General features: G+C 44.7%; 1 protein-coding gene across 1 annotated transcript in view; it reads left to right on the plus strand.

The window, feature by feature from the left end:
* The window catches only part of LOC135897353 (nose resistant to fluoxetine protein 6-like), a 76,809-nt gene that overhangs the window by 41,301 nt on the left and 18,185 nt on the right, over positions 1 to 17,323 (plus strand). The window contains exons 6-12 of the mRNA XM_070531975.1: positions 1,633 to 1,724; positions 2,989 to 3,165; positions 3,653 to 3,746; positions 6,159 to 6,245; positions 7,191 to 7,356; positions 9,816 to 9,898; positions 14,037 to 14,159. Of these exons, the coding sequence (XP_070388076.1) occupies positions 1,633 to 1,724; positions 2,989 to 3,165; positions 3,653 to 3,746; positions 6,159 to 6,245; positions 7,191 to 7,356; positions 9,816 to 9,898; positions 14,037 to 14,159 (822 nt within the window). The remainder of the gene's footprint in view (positions 1 to 1,632; positions 1,725 to 2,988; positions 3,166 to 3,652; positions 3,747 to 6,158; positions 6,246 to 7,190; positions 7,357 to 9,815; positions 9,899 to 14,036; positions 14,160 to 17,323) is intronic.

A 17,323-nucleotide genomic window follows, 5' to 3' on the forward strand; every position in this document is an offset into this window, starting at 1 on the left:
AAAGGTAGTTTATAAAAAGTGTATGGACTATCTATAGACAGCCTAAACTCATTTTTGTAAGGGTACTACATCGACCGTAAATGTGGTACACCGGGACAGTTCGGTGACGAATGCCTCCGAATACAGCTGCTCGGCAAAAAAAGAAAGATTGTCTGGGCTACTGACAGGTGCGAAATACCGATATTCAAGCCTAATGTAAATACTTCAAAAGCTAGTAGAACGCTGCTATTTGTCCAACTATATGCAAAATTCTTTACTATGCAAGTAACTTCGTCTCACCATGCCGCTGGACAAGCTACCGAATTTCACAAAAAGCAATGAAGCCTTTGTGCAGTCAAGCGATATTGTTTAATCTAAGGGTCCGTCCTCACTCAATTCCGTACTGACGCAATGGTTCCTCGGACACCCACAGTGGTTGCTCAATGGCCATGAAGTTCGGTATGGATATAAGCGCTGAATGCTTAAGCTCTGTCGTGCCGTGATTATTGAGCACGAAAAAAAAACCTCGGGGGTCAACAACAAATCAGGAGTCCCAAGTTGGGGGCCTCATGTGCTTTGGCTCGTCAAAGCCCATAATTTAATTTTCGTGGCTAATAACGGGTGCAGAGCGATAGCGAACATAAAATTAGAAATGGTAGCTTGGTCATGATCTCAAGGGCTGAATTAACGAATAAGTTCGTTCAAAGGGCGATTGAGAAAAATGCTCTTACGAACCTGTGAGCCACTTTAGGAAGATGGGTACGCGTATTTAATTGAAAAGGAAAACACAAATACTCAGCATAGTAAGCAGACAGATGTCAAACGGAAGGGCCCTAATCAAAGAAATTCGAGTTCACAATTGTTGTCACATTGTTTGCATTGCCTGTGCCTGTTGTTTGATTCCTTTCTGCCATTCTCCTTTGAATGGTTATTCTATATCGCTGGAACGTATATGCGGATGCGCGAAATTCTGAATGACCAAAAACAGTTCATGAAGACGTTGCTCTCCGTTTCCTTTCTTTTGTCGAATGGATCAGCTTCTCATTCTCAGTCAGTTTGAACAAAAAAGCAACCGTTCATGCTATATTTTTACGAAGGCTAATCTTTCTCTTCCTTTTTTTCCCACTAGCGCGATATTTTCACGTTATCCCTTTCTATGTTAAAGTAATGCTTTTGCAATCTGAGATGACGATAAAAGGGCACAGCGCATGGGACATGTACGCTCCATTTTCTGATTTCAAGCCCTGTTTAAGGAAGGCAACACCTGAACCTAATTATTTGGCAACAAGATGATGCTTGAAGCTCGGCTTTCTAAGTGCTCAAAGAACTGACGTACGTAGAAAGTGTCGTACACTACCAAAGTTCAAGGTGATATTACTTACGAGAACCCTAGAATGAAAGAACATGAAAGGAACGAATGAATGCATGCATATGTAAAGTGGGAAACGGAGATAAAGCAGTAACTGCCAAGCAAAATAAGGTTGGTGGCAAGTGAGTGCATAAACCTATTAAAAAATCGGAAAAGTCATTCTTTGCTACTAAACAAATAACTCCTTTTCGGCTGCTGTCAAGGTATGCACATGTAGCTTTGTCACCAACCCATACCCATCGCGAGTTCTCCATGACCTTTATTGGCTGGGACATTTGCTTCAGCGTGTTCCTGACAATACTGGGCTCCATTGTTGTGATGGGCACCACTGCTGACCTATACATCGCGCGCAAGGCACGAAGAAACGACAAAGTTGGTAAGTTTATCACTTTACAAGTTTTGAGAGAATTCCTAAATAGTGAGTATTTTGTGTCAAACTAAGCCAGAAAAGAATATTTGAAACATGGGGGCATCGAATAACTCGTCGAAAGCAGAAAAAAGAAAAGGGAACACTCATAGCACAAGCGCTACGGAACAGTTACCACCTTTAAAGAGCACGCAACGCTTGTTGGAACTAGGTTCTGCATTCGAGCTAGTTGGTGCGTTGACCATAATTGGTGACATAAACGAAGAGAACGCTCGATTGGGCTGTTGAAACATCACTCCCCTCTCCCCTTACCACCGTGCAGGGTAGCCAACCGGAACTACCTCTGCTTAACCTACCAGCCTTTATGTGAACTCTTTCTCTCTCTCTCTCTCTCTCTCTCTTTGTGGGCAACGGCCCTTGCTTGCGTCTGCGCTTGCGTAAATTGGATGTTAGAAGATTGGAATAAAGTCAAATGGAACAGCTTTGTATTATAGGGGCGCCCTTTGTTTTGTCGGAAAGGTGGCGTTCTTAGCTAATGCTGATCGAGAAATCAATGGAAAGTTTGACGACTAAGTAAATGTTTATAAAAGCGCAAGTACCGGCTGCGCTAAACGATAATAAATGCTTTACTCGAGGGGGGAAGACAAAATGTTCTCATCAGTACAGTAAAACCTTGTTTTAACAGTTATTGGGACAACAAGTGGACTTCGGGATAAGCAGCATTTCTGCAGAAGTGGTAGACCTCTTAACAGAGCCATAGTAACGCAAAACGAGAATCGCAGCAGCGCAGGAGCTCGTAGGACATATATTAAAATAAAGCAGCGTTCCATAGTGGCAACATGGCAGTGGTGACATTGTGCTGGAAGTAAATGTGAGCAACTACCTCGTCTGCCGCTTATCAATAGGTGATAGAGTAAGTTCTAATATGCTGCCGCCACGTAGCGGAGTGGCCTTCGCGGCGCTCTTATCCTCTCCAAGTTGGTACAAAGAAAAACAAAAAGGGTAATGGCGTATGCTGCATTTATCGGTCCCGCGTGGATGTTACACCTCGCATGTACGTTCAAATCGGAGCCCAACGGCACCGTACTTCGCGAAATTCTGCCTGAAATGCATGCACTACATTCTGGACCGCGAAAACTTTGGAATAAAACCATATTTCGATTAAAGCAGTTACATTGAAGCGAGGGTTTATCTTATGTATCTTAATTTTGGTACTGACATAGCCACAGCGCAAGTATATGCGATCGCATAAAGAGTCTTCTCTTCGCCATAGGCATTTTTACTACATGCCTCATCGCATTTTCTGCTGCGGCAAACACCGGCTTCATAATAAGGACCACAAAGAAGAACTCGGATGTCTATGGCCTCCGCTTTCTCCATGGCATGAGGTTACTCAGCTTGGTCTGGATCATGCTGGGGCACTCGTACGGCACCATTTCGGACACACTGTGTGAGTTATCGTAGCCTACTTATTATTTTGGCCTTGAAGCTTTCATGGGTACCCATAATGCGCTTAGTAGGAAGTTGGTGTTGTGGCGGTAAGTTGGACTAACCACTGAAACACGTTTTACAGTGCACAACAATATAATAAAACTATTTTTTTAGGTTTTTTGAGAGCTTCCGGGATTGTAAAACACTAAAAATTTGAATTTCAAGCTAATTTTCGAAAGCCAAAGCCCTGAACGAAACATTCTAACCGAGTTGTTACAGAGTGCTAGTTGAAAGGACTCTGCACTCACTTCGCACTGGGCTTTATCATCTGCATGTCTTGAGTAAATGAATTAGACGTAAAAGGCCAAGAATAGCTAGCCGACATGGCCTCGCTCTGTGTCTTTCCTTCTTGCCTTTCAACCATAGAGTTGTTCCTTATTTCCGTCAAGAGGGTCACGTGTTTAGCAAAACACTGCTCCTTTCTTGTCCTCCTGTTTTGACCGCAGCCGGCTTGGCCAACAACATAGGGTATTTCGAGAGATGGGAAAACATGATCGTGACCGGGGGCTACCTCAGCGTTGACACGTTCTTCTTTCTGAGGTGGGTGCGAAAAATTCGACAGAGACACTTATGATTACTTACGTGTGGGAATGCAACATCATTATAATCTCTTAATACGTTTTTTTTCTCGTGGGTTCCTTGTCCGCGCAATCTGTCGCTTGCATTCTAACTGCGCCTCGGCAAAGCCAAATCAAAAGGGGCCAAGCGTTACAGCGCGCTCACTTGCCCGCGATGAGTTCATAAATCGAACGACCGCTCAGTGGCATTCAATGGGACATTAATGCTTTTTTTTCTTTTTATACACTCATTTTATCACTCACATCACGGCGCCACTTCCTCCTCATTGGCTGGACTGTCACGTGCCCAATGACTCACGCACGTGGCACACCAAGGTAAATGCACCTGGTAGCGAAGCTTCCACAGGAGCCCATACGTTATAAACATGGCGGTTCATCCATGGTTCATGGGGCTTAGTGTCTCCTGTATGTGCAGGGAACACTTCCGGTGGAAGAAAAAATTATGTGACGTCATATCCGTTAAAAAGAGAAGTGACGCCATTTTGTTTTGGAAGGCGCGAAATTTGTTTTGTTGGCCTGCCTTAAGAGCTGTATTTTCAAATGCCCCGCCATTCGACTTGATGGGCGTTTCGAGCTTTCAGCGCGGAAAGCGATGTAGGAAAAGGCCAGCCGTACAGTTGCCGAAAGTGTACCCCTGCACAAAACATACTTTCTTTAAAGGCCGACGAAAGCTTTAGGTGTGGAGTGCTGATCCTATCGTCGGATGCCAAGCGCGTCGGCCACAGCACTCGCACGAAAACAACTAAACAATTATCTGACGGTCATAACTCACTACTGTTGACTGAACAGGCTAAGAAGAGATGAAGCTACCCGCGTCACCAAATTCAGACAAACTTCGACAAGCAAAAAAGAACAACTTGTGAGGGGGCACATTTGAACAGGTAAACTTTACGAGCGCGCCTTTCTGCACATTTCAAGAGCTGCATTGCATTGCGACTGATAGCGGAGTCAACACCTCCTGTAACGATAGGCGCTGAAAAGAAATGTATTTATTATTAATAATAAAATTAAATAACATTGTGTTTTCTTAACTCGTCACAAATATATAAAATTCACCAGGAAGTTCATTTTCGTGGAGTGAATATAACTGTGTCTCGCTTGAATTGAAAAAAAAAAAACACTTCTTTTTCTTTCCCAATGTTTGTTCCCTCCAAACATAGCCGAGCTTCAATCGCTGCTCCCATAACCACCCTTGCTTATGTCGGTGACATTTGTACTGAACCGCTTTTCGCCCGAAGCTTCGCGACCAATTTGGATCGGCCTTGGGCACACCTTTAGTCAACCAAAATCACGGAGCTGCCGTGGCGTTGGGGGCATGTGCGCGCGTCGAGACCCGGGCTCGATTCCTTCCAAGGCCGAAATGTACGAAATTTCTTTTAAAAGGCATTTTTCCCGTTTTTTAAAGGAATCTCGCATAGAAATTTAGCGTCAATCCGAGCAATTTTTGGCGTGTTTTAACTCTTCGCGTCGTCGGCCATTTTTGGTACCATCATTTGGTACCATCATCCGCCAACTACGACGGATTTTCGTGTAATGGGGCATATAATGCTCTCGCATAAAAATAGATTTGTTGGCCGAGCTTTTGTACCGCGTGCGGAAACCGCGTTACTCTCGTTGAATAAACGGCCAGCAGCGGAAGCAATGGACGGCAGTCTGGCACGATTGTCTCGGATGCTGTTGAAGGTTTTAAAGAGACGCTAAAGAGAATCCCTAGGCCGGTTTACACTGATGAAATATTATTTCAGTTTTCTCTAACGTCGCGTTGATGAGTTGATTATGAGAGAACAGTAAGACCAACGTAGAACAATGTTTTCTTTCATCTCGCTCTGAAACCAAACAATGTCACAGAGTTCAAAGTAGATTTTTTCTATTTGGATTGTTGTGGCTTATAAAAATCCTCCAAGTTCAGTCTGTGGATTATTTAGAACACAATGTAATCCATTTTTACCGATAAAAAATTTACTAGGTTCGTGCAGACGCCGTCAAAATACGTGACGTCAAGGCAAAGTGGTGCGGGAACCTAAAGGCGACGTTGTCACTTACAGTTTCTTCTCGCGTTGTTTCTGGCTTGCCAAGCCTATTCGCACAATGCGAGTAATGTTTTTGGTATTGTAGAAAAGGGTAGCTTACTAATACATATAAATAAATTGTCTGTTTCGCGTACCTCTAAGCATAAATTTTTGAGCATCGCACGCTTGACCCAATACCTTTCTCAGTATTCGGGGACTGTCTGACCTGCACCATAGACTAAGGTTATGCGCCACGTTGATTTGTAAACATAAGGACACGGCAGCGTCTCCTTTACGACGGTTGCCGTCTCCAACAGGTATTTTTAAGAGATGAACTGCAATTTATGACTTGCAATATGTTTCAGTGGTTTTCTGATGTGCTACACAATCGCCAAGCAAAAAGCAAGTGGATGGATAATATTTCTTCTGGCTACGATCCGCAGATTCATCAGGTAAACTGCGCAATATTTATTTTTCTATGTCACCCCAACGTGCTCAAAATACTGTTGCAACTAATCTACGGCAGCAGTTTGCGCGAGTAAGATGCTTTGTTAATGCCCCTGTCGAGCATCAATGTAGCGGAATCACCCGCCATTTCAGCCCGGTCCCTTAAAAAATTCTTAAAAATAGGTGCTGGGGTTTTACGTGCCGAAACCAGGATTAGATTATCAGGCTTGCTGTTGTGGTACACTGCTAAATAATTTTGACCTCCTTGGGTCCTTAATTATGCACCTAAATCTAAGTGCTCGAGCATTTTTCTCTCCCTTTTTTTTTGCATTTTCCCCCTCATCGATATGAGTATAGAGCAATATGGTCACTATACACTGACCTACTCTGTAAGAAGTTTACTGAACCCACCGCGGTAGCTCAGTGGCCATGGCGCATGCGCTAGCCGCGCTCAAGATTCTGTCCCGGCCGTGGTCGCCGGGATCAAACCGGGATTTTCTTACTCACTGCCATGCATTTACTGCCAAAAATGAAATCAAAACTATTGCTCCCTACGTAGCGTTGTTGTGCTAAACACCACCAAAGAAGCCGTTACTTCACTTAACTGGAAAAAACAAACCGCTGCTGTTGCGGCCGTTATAGAAAAAGACGTTTCTTAGAAACATATGTTGCCTTTTACGAGCAAAAAACAAAAAAGACAGCGCGTCTTCGACATTTTTTTTTTCTGGTTGGTGCACGCTTTGTGCTGATGAATTTCTTGTATCAGGATGGATAACTGGGCAAGCGAGTATATGGCAACGTATTTTGTTGGAGCCACGAAAGGCTTAGACGTGTACAAGTGCCCGTCTTCTTGCGCTGCAATGCAGTGCGCGGTCGAACGCGACAGGAGCGTCGACGTGTTACGCGGAGCTGCCAAAGTGCTTATGCCTACAAACCCAAATGAATTTCAGGTCAACGACACCGGTCTTCTTTATGATTATGTGCATGTACCTGCTGCCCACAATAACGTCTGGACCGGACGCAAAAACTTTCTTTGACAAGTTTTACTACGAAGTCAACAACCACTGGTGGGACTTGCTGCTTCAAATACGGAATTTCCGTGGGGAAATCACTTTCGTGAGTGCACTTGGTCCTTGCCCCACATTCCTTCATCTGCATAAACCACACTCCGTTGCGTTTCGTGCATGCTCAGACCGTAAAGACATAATTGGAATTTTGCCTTTCAAGACCGGTATCGCTCAAGTAAATGCGTAGGACAAAGACAATGCATTATGGAACAACTGAGGCTGACCTCAGCTCGCTTGTTATTTGGGCAAATTTAAGGTCATTTGTCATTGGAGAAGGGTAAATTGCAGAAGGGTAGAGTGGAGATATCAGATTCGGCATTGGACGACGCATGACAGACTGGGTAAGATGGAAGGCGAACAAAATATTAGCATCGCATTCGGCATTGACTGCCAGTGGGCAGATGATGGGTTGGGAAAGATAGATACGAGGTATTATAACGCTGCGGCGTTTCTTTCTTGAGGAGTTGTTGACATTTTTTTTATAACTGCAGAAGGAGCATTAGCACAATATAATGTAGGGAAATTTTTTTGACGTCCCCTGTGTGACGTTGCATGTTAATCAAAGTGGCCTAAAAGTTCCAATTTTTGCAACGTTCATATAAGCGGCAAACGAAGCTAAATTAGTTGGCACCTCTGCCGCTTATACAATATGAACTTAGCAGCCTCCAAATTACTAGCAAGTAAATTTGGTGCTCGTATGCTTATCGGTTTACCTAATAAAATGTACAGAGTAAAGTCATTAACGACTCTACTTCACGTATATTTGTGATGCACAAACTTCAAAAGGGTTCATATGAAGTTCATACAAAACCTCTCCAACAAATAAGGCCATTTGTTCATAGACTGCTTATTCTCATTATGTACACATGACAGAAACACGTATATGGGCGTTCCAGTAACTGTCCAAAAAATTTGCCGCGAGAGGCAGCTGGCTCTGCGAAATGGCTGACATGAATGGCGGGAGGATTCATGCGTCGTTGTTGCTGTCGTCAGCATATTTACAGTTTGTTGTGGCGGATATCACGGTTGTCTTGATCAAAGAGCATCTTGACTTTTGTACACAGGGTGTCTCAGCTATCAAACACCAAGATTTAAAAATATTCAAAATGTGACGTCGCTGGACAGAGCCAAGGTAATGTTGTTTGCCGTCCGCTTGGAGATACTCAGATTATTTCTTGCATTACGCCTATTTGGATAATTAGTCCTAAATTAGTAATAAACTTTTCAAACATTATAATTCGATGAACAGAATCAATGAGAAAATTGTAGAGCAACATGAAAAACTCCCGATACAGCTTTCTATTGTTCGATACGCACTACATAAGAGTGTTTGTCCGAGCGTGAAAGAAGCCCGCGAATACACGCAAAATTGCCGCGGGACTGGCCGCTGGAGGCACGTTGCGTGCGTTCGCGGGCTTCCATCCCGCTCGGAAAAACATTTTTACGTAGCACGTATTGAGCAACAGAAAGCTGAATTGGGAGTTTTTCATGTTGCTCTAGGATATTCTCATAGACACTTTTGATCTAATTATAATATTTGAGAATGTGATTAATTATTTAAAACTGTGTAAGTATGCAGAATGCAAAAACATTATCTGAGTATCTCCGAGCGACGGCAAACAACATTACCTTGGTTCTGTCCAGCTACATGGCATTAGCTTACTTTTAAACCTTGGTGCATGATAGTTGCGACACCCCGCAGGCCATTTCGGAAGCATGAACTAAATTTACATTAGTACAAAAAATTGGTACAACCCGCCGTGGTTGCTCAGTGGCTATGGTGTTAGGCTGCTGAGCACGAGGTCGCTGGATCGAATCCCGGCCATGGCGGCCGCATATCGATGGGGGCGAAATGCGAAAACACCCGTGTACTTAGATTTAGGTGCACGTTAAAGAACCCCAGGTGGTCAAAATTTCCGGAGTCCCCCACTACGGCGTGCCTCATAATCAGAAAGTGGTTGTGGCACGTAAAACCCCATATAATAAAAAAAATTAAAAAAAATTGGTGCGTTTGCTTTTTTAATGTTATAAAAAAGACACATTTTCTTAGAAATTACCTGCGAACCAAAAGTAGCTCAGTGGAAACATTTCAGCGATGGTTTCTACACAATGGCTCAGGAACGAAGGCTTTTTGGGGGTTCCATAGACAATTTATTACGCTATAAATTTTTTATGACACCCTGTACCAAGTAAACGAACTATAAAGGAACTCACGAGACTAATGTTCGATAGCTTTCTTTTTCATTCTTGCCATAAATACTGATTTTGGAAAAACACGTGCGGCACACGTGGCGGATAAGAACTTCCGTACAAGACGTGAAACAAACCTCAAGATAACAAAGCAATTAAAAATATCGCTCAGTGCATCAATATTCATTTGCGCACTTTTTCAATTTTTCAAACGGAAATCTAACCCCTGAAATCATAAAGAAAGCGTAACGACACCAATTTTATTCTTATAAAGGATTCGTTTACGGAACTCATCATATTTTGCTCGATACTTTGCAGTCTGTGATGCCACATATCTGGTACCTGTCTGCCGATTACCAACTTTTTCTTGTTTCCCTGGTGATCGTCCTGCTGTTAAAAAAGTGAGTACCGTTCGCTCTGAAAAAAAAAAAGAATTCGCAGAAAACATAATGCACACTACTATCTCGTGTTCTGAGTAGCATTTTCACTCTATCATTTGAAAGATCTGCACTCACTACGTTATAAATCTTAAGAGGTGACCGGGGCATTGGACCTCTCAGTGAGCGGAGCTAACTTAAGCAGCATGGGACGAAGGTGTCCGTTAGAAACGAGAATGCATTTCTAACGAATGTTTATTGGAAGTATTTGACGAAAAAAAAACTAATTGTTGAAAAAAGGCACAGGATACAGTAACTTACACATTTGATTCCTCGATTATACAAATACAATGCTATACAACTTCGTAGTACACAGTACCATGAAGGAAGGAAAAAGTGGAGAAGAAAAAGGCAGGGAGGTTAACCAGTTTAGCTTAACCGGTTCGCTATCCTACACATGGGAGCGGGATGGCGGGGATGAAAGGTTGGGAAAGGAGATAGAGAGAGAGAGTACATAGCACAGCCCACATATCGTCCGTTAGAGTCCATCACTTTTGCGTGGTACGTGATATCACTGTCACAGCCGCTTGTCCAATCGCGGCTCTTTCAAAAACCGAAGTAGTCCCTTTGTCGCCTTCAGCTGCGATGTCTTCTGTCGGCGGCATGTGAAAATCGTTTCGAGGGACAACGGTCTAGTCTCAAGGTGTGCTAGAACGGATGCCAGGGACTGTCACTGAACATTATATTCAGGACAGTCGCACAGAATGTGTTCCAGCGTCTCCTCGCAAAGACACGCATCGCAGAGAGCGTTGTCGGCCATTCCAATGCGAAATGAGTAAGATTTAATGAAAGCCACCCCTAGCCATAAGCGATAAAGCAGAGTCGCCTCTTTTCGGCGGTGTCCAGTTGGTACACAGTACCATGGTGTTGCTACTGCTTACCTGTTCACCATGAAGGGAATTTTTTTAAATAAAGTATTATTATTACAGCAGTTAAAATTGCGCCTGATATACTTCCTCTGAACGTCATTAGTAAACCCGTCGACATTATTTTTTGCAAGGCTGAAAATTTCGGGACGCCTGTAGAGGATAGTCTTCTGTTAACAAAGCTTGCCCTTTGTAAAAATATCACGAATTCCTATATAAGGCTCTCTGAAAGTGACATGAAGTCAATGAGGTGCTTACCCATGGACATCCAATTTGCTGCCTATTTTCTTGAGATAATTATCTGTCATTGATTGTGGACAGAGTGTTCAGAACCACACATACACACTAGAACTCGAAGTGTCAGCCCTTGACAGCAGAAAAGAAAGCACCTTTGAGCAAAGGCTAGACGATGGTAACAAAGGCAATAAGGGTGGAAAAAATGGGGCTGAGAGTGACCTTGAACAAATAGCGACAGTGAAGGGTGATGATGTATGGGTTTTCTTTTTGGCGCAAGGGCCAGGGATGTCACTGAAAGGTCACGACTCGGATCAAACGAGTGTTATCAAGGCGTCAAGGCATCTTACATATGTAACGTTTTAGTAGGAAGGAAGGAGAGAAAAAACCACAATAGCTCTGGAACGTTTTATTCGTTTTGCAAGTGTGTAACCATACACTATAGTACTTGCGTTAGTCACTGCTTCACGTAAACACGAGCCAGGTATCCTGAACGGACGCTATCTTTCTGGACCGATAGTTTCTGGAGCGAATCGAAAAAAAAAAGGACGCCAGTATGTATCGCAAAATCTCGGTGCCTGACCCTGTCAGTGTAATCTCTTGATCAAAACTTTCTCAACCCGGCATTGGGAAACGCCGCCACGCAAGCCGCTCCGTCGGCCGGCCTCCACATTTCCATTTCGCGCCAACGTCGCTTAAGCGATAATTGTTGCGGTCATTTGTTTCGTAGCCGCTGCGACTGTCTAAATGACCACCAAGCAGAATTCGAAGAAATTAAAGCTACGGGTGAGCACATATCATTTCTAAGAATGCGAAATAATCGTCGACTGTTGGGGCAGCTTTTTTCGCGCATCGGGTTTTTCGAAGACTTACGGAGCTCTAGTTGCATCGAGAGAAACTGAATACGCGTTAGTTGGAACATATTTGATGTATTTTTGAGTGCCACCAGGATGGAAGACATTTTTTTTAATGTTCAGGTTTTACGTCTCAAAACCGTTATCTGATTATAAGGCACGCCGTAGTAGGGGATTCCGGGAATATTGACAACCTGCGGTTCTTTAAGGTGCACGTAAAGCTAAGTACACAGTTGTTTTCGCATTTTGCCCCCATCAAAATGCGGCCGCCATGGCTGGGATTCGATCCTGCAACCTCGTGCTTAGCAGCCCAACCTATAGCCACTAAGCAATCACGGGGGGTTAGATGAAGCTTTTTCTACAATGAAGTAAAAGTACAGACGAAACCGCTTGTAACAACTGATTCATGCATGTCTAGTTTCGTTGGGGTTATGTTCACCCATGGTATTGTATTTTTCTAACCTCATACACTTATATTTGACGTGACATAATCACTTAAACTCAGTTGTTAGAAGCGCTATTATCTGTCCGTCTTCTTTCTTTGTCGAAGAACGTTTCATCTTGGCAGTGCTTGGAAACACATCAATCTAGTCGCACGCTTCTCTGCACAAAGATTGGCTATTGAAAACCCCTGAAATTGTGAGGGTGCTCCTTGGCTATAGATACATATAACAAATAAATTGATAGCCTGCATAGGGAAACATTGCGCCCTTTGAAAGCAAAGATAACGTTACAGCCGTTGCAAGGAAGTATAAAATGCTTTGGCTTTGCTTCTCCTGAATATAGTAGAACCTAAAGGTAGACTGCGACCTCCCAGACAAAACGGTGTTGCACGGGAGTTTTCAATGAATCCTTTTCGCCGACCATGAAGAATGGCAACTTCGGGCGTGCTCTGGGCAACATGGATGTAGGTACACAAAACTTAGAAGGAAGGTTTCGTTCAGGACTAAGTTCTCTTTTGAAATATAGGCTATGTAGAAAAAAAATATAAATAATTTAGCCAAGCGCTGAACCGAACTGAATAAAATTTATCTCGCCTGACGCACACTCGACGCGAGCCGTGCCACCGAAATGTCAATGCCATCCCCTGCTTTTTACTAACTCATAACCTTTTCCCCGCCACAAGGTACGCCACAAGTCGTTCTTTCTGAAATAAATCATTTTTGGTCATTCCACATGCACATGTTGCAGAGTTGATGCTCATTAGCACAGGTAAAGCATTGTGAACATTGCGCTGAGCGGTAAAAATGAAAAAAAAAGAAAGTTCATGAAAGGGAGAGGCAAGGCGCCTGTCCCATACCCAGGAATTTCAGACATTGTCCCAGTGGCCATCTGTCGAACTTCACCGCAATGGACCAGCGTCACTCTATGGGCAGCATTTAAAAAAGTGACATTTCAAGAATCCCACGCGAATATCCACAACTTTCAGATAGCACTGTCGAGAGGATACGCCCTTCTCGTATCAGGCGTATTTACGGCACTTATTCGTAACTTTTCTGCTGCGTATTGGAGCGTTTTAATTTTGACCAATGTCCTGCTGTCCTACCACCACGACTAATTGACGTAAATACACATATTAATCGGCTCGACCGCGCTAACTGAAAGTTACTGAAAATCGGGTTGACTTTCGAAATAAATTATTTTAAAAGATGCTCACTGAGTTACGCTGGTGCGATGGGGGAAGTTTGACAGATAGCTGAAGGGGCAATGTCCAAAATTCCTGGGAGTCACCGTGCCTCCTTTCTTTTCCTGTAAAAAAAAAACTGTCTTGCCACTCAGCGCAGGGTTCACAATTGATATTGATTGTTAAATGTATCTATAAATGTATCTGGCGTTTACTAACTACCAGTAATAGTATTTTACTATGCACTACTAATAATGTCAATGCTTTTAGCAGCTGTGGTAGTATTCGTGGAGTTAAATTTGTTAGCTGCTGTAGTAGTGGTATACTTTAGCAGTAGAAGCGGCTGGTAATGTTGCGATAATAAAATTGCGCCTATACGATGTGTGGCTCGTGAGCGTGTAGTACGTGAGAGAACACTGCACAATCCTCATGTAGACAGGATTAGTGTTTCAAACAAGCCCCTCCGTTCTCTTCTCTCGAATTGTGCCGTAATGACAGTCGCTCTCATTGCTGCCTCCCTACAGCCGCCGCAGATGTGCCATCGGAGCCTTCGTCCTCCTCTCACTTCTGGGCTGTTCACTGGCTACGTGGCAAGTGGCCGGCACACACATGAATCCGTTCATGGTGGCAATGACCGAGACCGTACCGTAAGGCTTCGCTCTCCGACTCGATCCTACCATTCAGATTATCTCACACAGACTGCTTACTCATTATAGCAGTGAAAGATTGGGCGAGTTGCTATAGCACACTTACATAGCACACACAAACACACACACACACACACACACACACACACACACACACACACACACACACACACGCACGCACGCACGCACGCGCGCGCGCACACGCGCACAACACACACACACACACCACACACACACACACACGCATACACAGACACACACGCACACGCACAGTGGCGTAGCCAGAAATGTCAACTAGTCGATGGTGGACTTCTCTGATCTCTGCGACGAGCTGCTCATGTGATCCACGGCGCAGTGCTGAGAGTACACTCTGCAGGGCTGCCTTGGAATCACAGAAGACTGACCATGCGTGGGATGGTTCCTCCTTAATGAAATGAAGAGCCGCACGCAGGGCTAGCAGTTCAGCAGCTGTCATTGATGATACATGTGACGCCTTTAGCTGTATCTTGACGGATCTTCTTGGTATCACCACAGCGGCAGCTGCGCTTGCACATGTGACTGAACCATCGATGTAAACGTGTACGCGGCCACTGTGCACCTCATGTAAAAGTTCTAATGTAGCCTGCTTAAGGGCGACGGCATGTCTTAAACGACGGCATGTTGGCTTTCTTCATGATTCCTGGGATGGTGAGGCGTATGTCAGGTCTGTGCAGGCACCATAAAGATGAGGATGGTCTTGCTGCAGGCATGTAGTTTGATGGCGATGAGGTACGATTGGCATCAATTATATGACTGAAAGTTGTGAGTGGCCTTTCTGCGGGTAGAGCGGCAAGATGGTGAGAAGGTAATCTGGCAACGTGCTGAATATGCACCCTGAGAGCGTCGGTTGCCAAGTACGTTGATATTGGATGATCTAGAGCTATGACAATCGTTGCCGCTGTAGGCGCGCACCTCGGAAGACCGAGACACGTCCTTAGGGCTTGAGCTTGTAGTCCCTGGAGTACATGCAGGTTTGTTTTGCAGCTGTTCCCAAGCACAGGGAGGCTGTATCTTGCGAAACCGAGGAACAAGGCGTTATAAAGCTGCAGCATTGACCGCACGGAAGTACCCCATGACTTTCCGCCGAGAAATTTGAGGAGACATATTATTGTCAATAGTCTCTTCTTCAGGTATGAAACATGCGGGCTCCATGATAGGTCGCGATCAATAATTACCCGTGCATTTGCTACTGCTTGCCGATTGACCTTTACAGTGTAACGCTTCATTTCCTTCCGGGTGAATGTAACAAGGCAGTATTTCTCTGAAGACAGCTCTAAGTTCTGTTTTCGCAAGTACAGTAATGTTAGTGTAGCTGCCTTTTGTAGCCGTGCTCGTACCTGCAGTCGTGTTACAGCAGACGCCCAAATGCAGATATCGTCGGCATATATTGATACCTGAACTGTGTTGGGCAAGCATCGGACTAGGCCAACGAGCACTAGGTTGAATAGCGTCGGGCTCAACACTCCGCCTTGCGGTACTCCACGGCACGTTTGGTGTTGAGTCGTGGTGCCATCCTCGGTCATCACGAATAAACGCCTGTCGGTCAAATAACTGCACAGCCACTGAAAAGTGCGGCCACCGATTCCGGCTTCAATCAGAGCATCTATATTGGCATATTGCGCTATATTATCATAGGCACCTTTTATGTCGAGGAATAATGCAGCAGTGAGTGGTTTCCGACGTTTTTGATGCTGAACAAACGTAACCTAATCGATGACATTATCTATGGATTATGCCGGAATGCCGGATAATGGCCACGCCGGAAGCCAGACATAGCATCTGGGTACACGTTGTAATTTTCCAGGTACCATTCCAGGTGCGTCAAACTAATTCTTTCCATTATTTTCCCTATGCAGCTGGCCAGAGCGATGGGGTGGTACGATGACAAGTTTAACGGGGATTTCCCAGGTTTGAGAAGTGGAACCAAGCGGCTGCATTTCCATTCACATGGAACCAAACTGTTGCGCCAAGACTCGTTGTAATGGTTTAGCAGCATGAGTCGTGCTTTCTGCCCAAGATTGGCAAGCGCCGCATAGGTAACTCCGTCCGGGCCAGGTGACGAGAGCGTCTGCAAGTCACCAGTGTCGCTTCAAGCTCCTCCAGCGAAAAAATTACATCCATGCGGGGATCCCGTGGCACAGGAGTGGCACATGGTGTAATTGCGCGTTGGAACTGCAAGCTGGAAAGTCTTGAGCAAAATTCTTCAGCAATGTCAATTTCGCTGCGACCTTGGTGCAAAGCGAGGGATTTGAAAGGAACACGCTGTTGTGGGGATACGTGAAGCGCACTCACGGTTCTCCATATCTGAGATAATCGCTGACGTGGATCCAACGTCTCACAGAAACGTTTCCATCTTTGAGATTGTAGTGCATCGATGCGACGTTGAATCTTCTTTTGCATCCGCCTTGCCTCTCGGAGATCGTGGATGGATTTAGCTCTCCTGTATCTTCTTTCAGCCCGCCAGCGAATCGCTCGTAGTCGCTGCAGTTCTCCTTCAAATTCTTCATATTTCGGGAAAGGCTGCAAACTACGCGTAGCCTCTGCATGGCTTTTTGAATTTCGTGTTCCAGACTTGAATGGTTCCCTTGCTGACATACTCCCTCCATGTGCGACCAAAACGCCGACCAGTCAATTCGCCGGAGGGTCATGGAGGAATTTCGATAGTCCCTTGATCTTCAGGTACGTCGGAATATGGTCACTTCCATGTGATTTGATGTCTGTAAACCATTGCACGTTTCTTTCAAGACGCCGAGAAACCAGGGTCAAGTCTAGGCAGCTGCTGTACGTAGGCCCGGGTAAATATGTCGAACTACCATCGTTGAGGCAGTGAAGGTCGTGCTGCATGGCAAAGGATGCTAGTCGCCTTCCCCTGGAGTCCATCTTCAAGCTCCCCCAAAGCGGATGGTGAGCTTAAAAATCTCCTGGCAGAATCGTAGGGCCGGGTGTCGCTGATAGCACGTCGTGCAGTCGTTTAGAGTCGAAGCCACTTCAAGGAGCAATGTACACAGCGACGAGTGTGAATGTAAGCTTATTCGTTTTCACGATTAAACAAACGTACTGGTTGTCGTCGTGAGGTGGGACTGGGTGCAAGACGTAAGTCAGATCACATCTAATAGATACAGTTA

This window comes from Dermacentor albipictus, chromosome 1 (assembly GCF_038994185.2).
Source record: "Dermacentor albipictus isolate Rhodes 1998 colony chromosome 1, USDA_Dalb.pri_finalv2, whole genome shotgun sequence".
NCBI classification, from domain to species: domain Eukaryota; kingdom Metazoa; phylum Arthropoda; class Arachnida; order Ixodida; family Ixodidae; genus Dermacentor; species Dermacentor albipictus.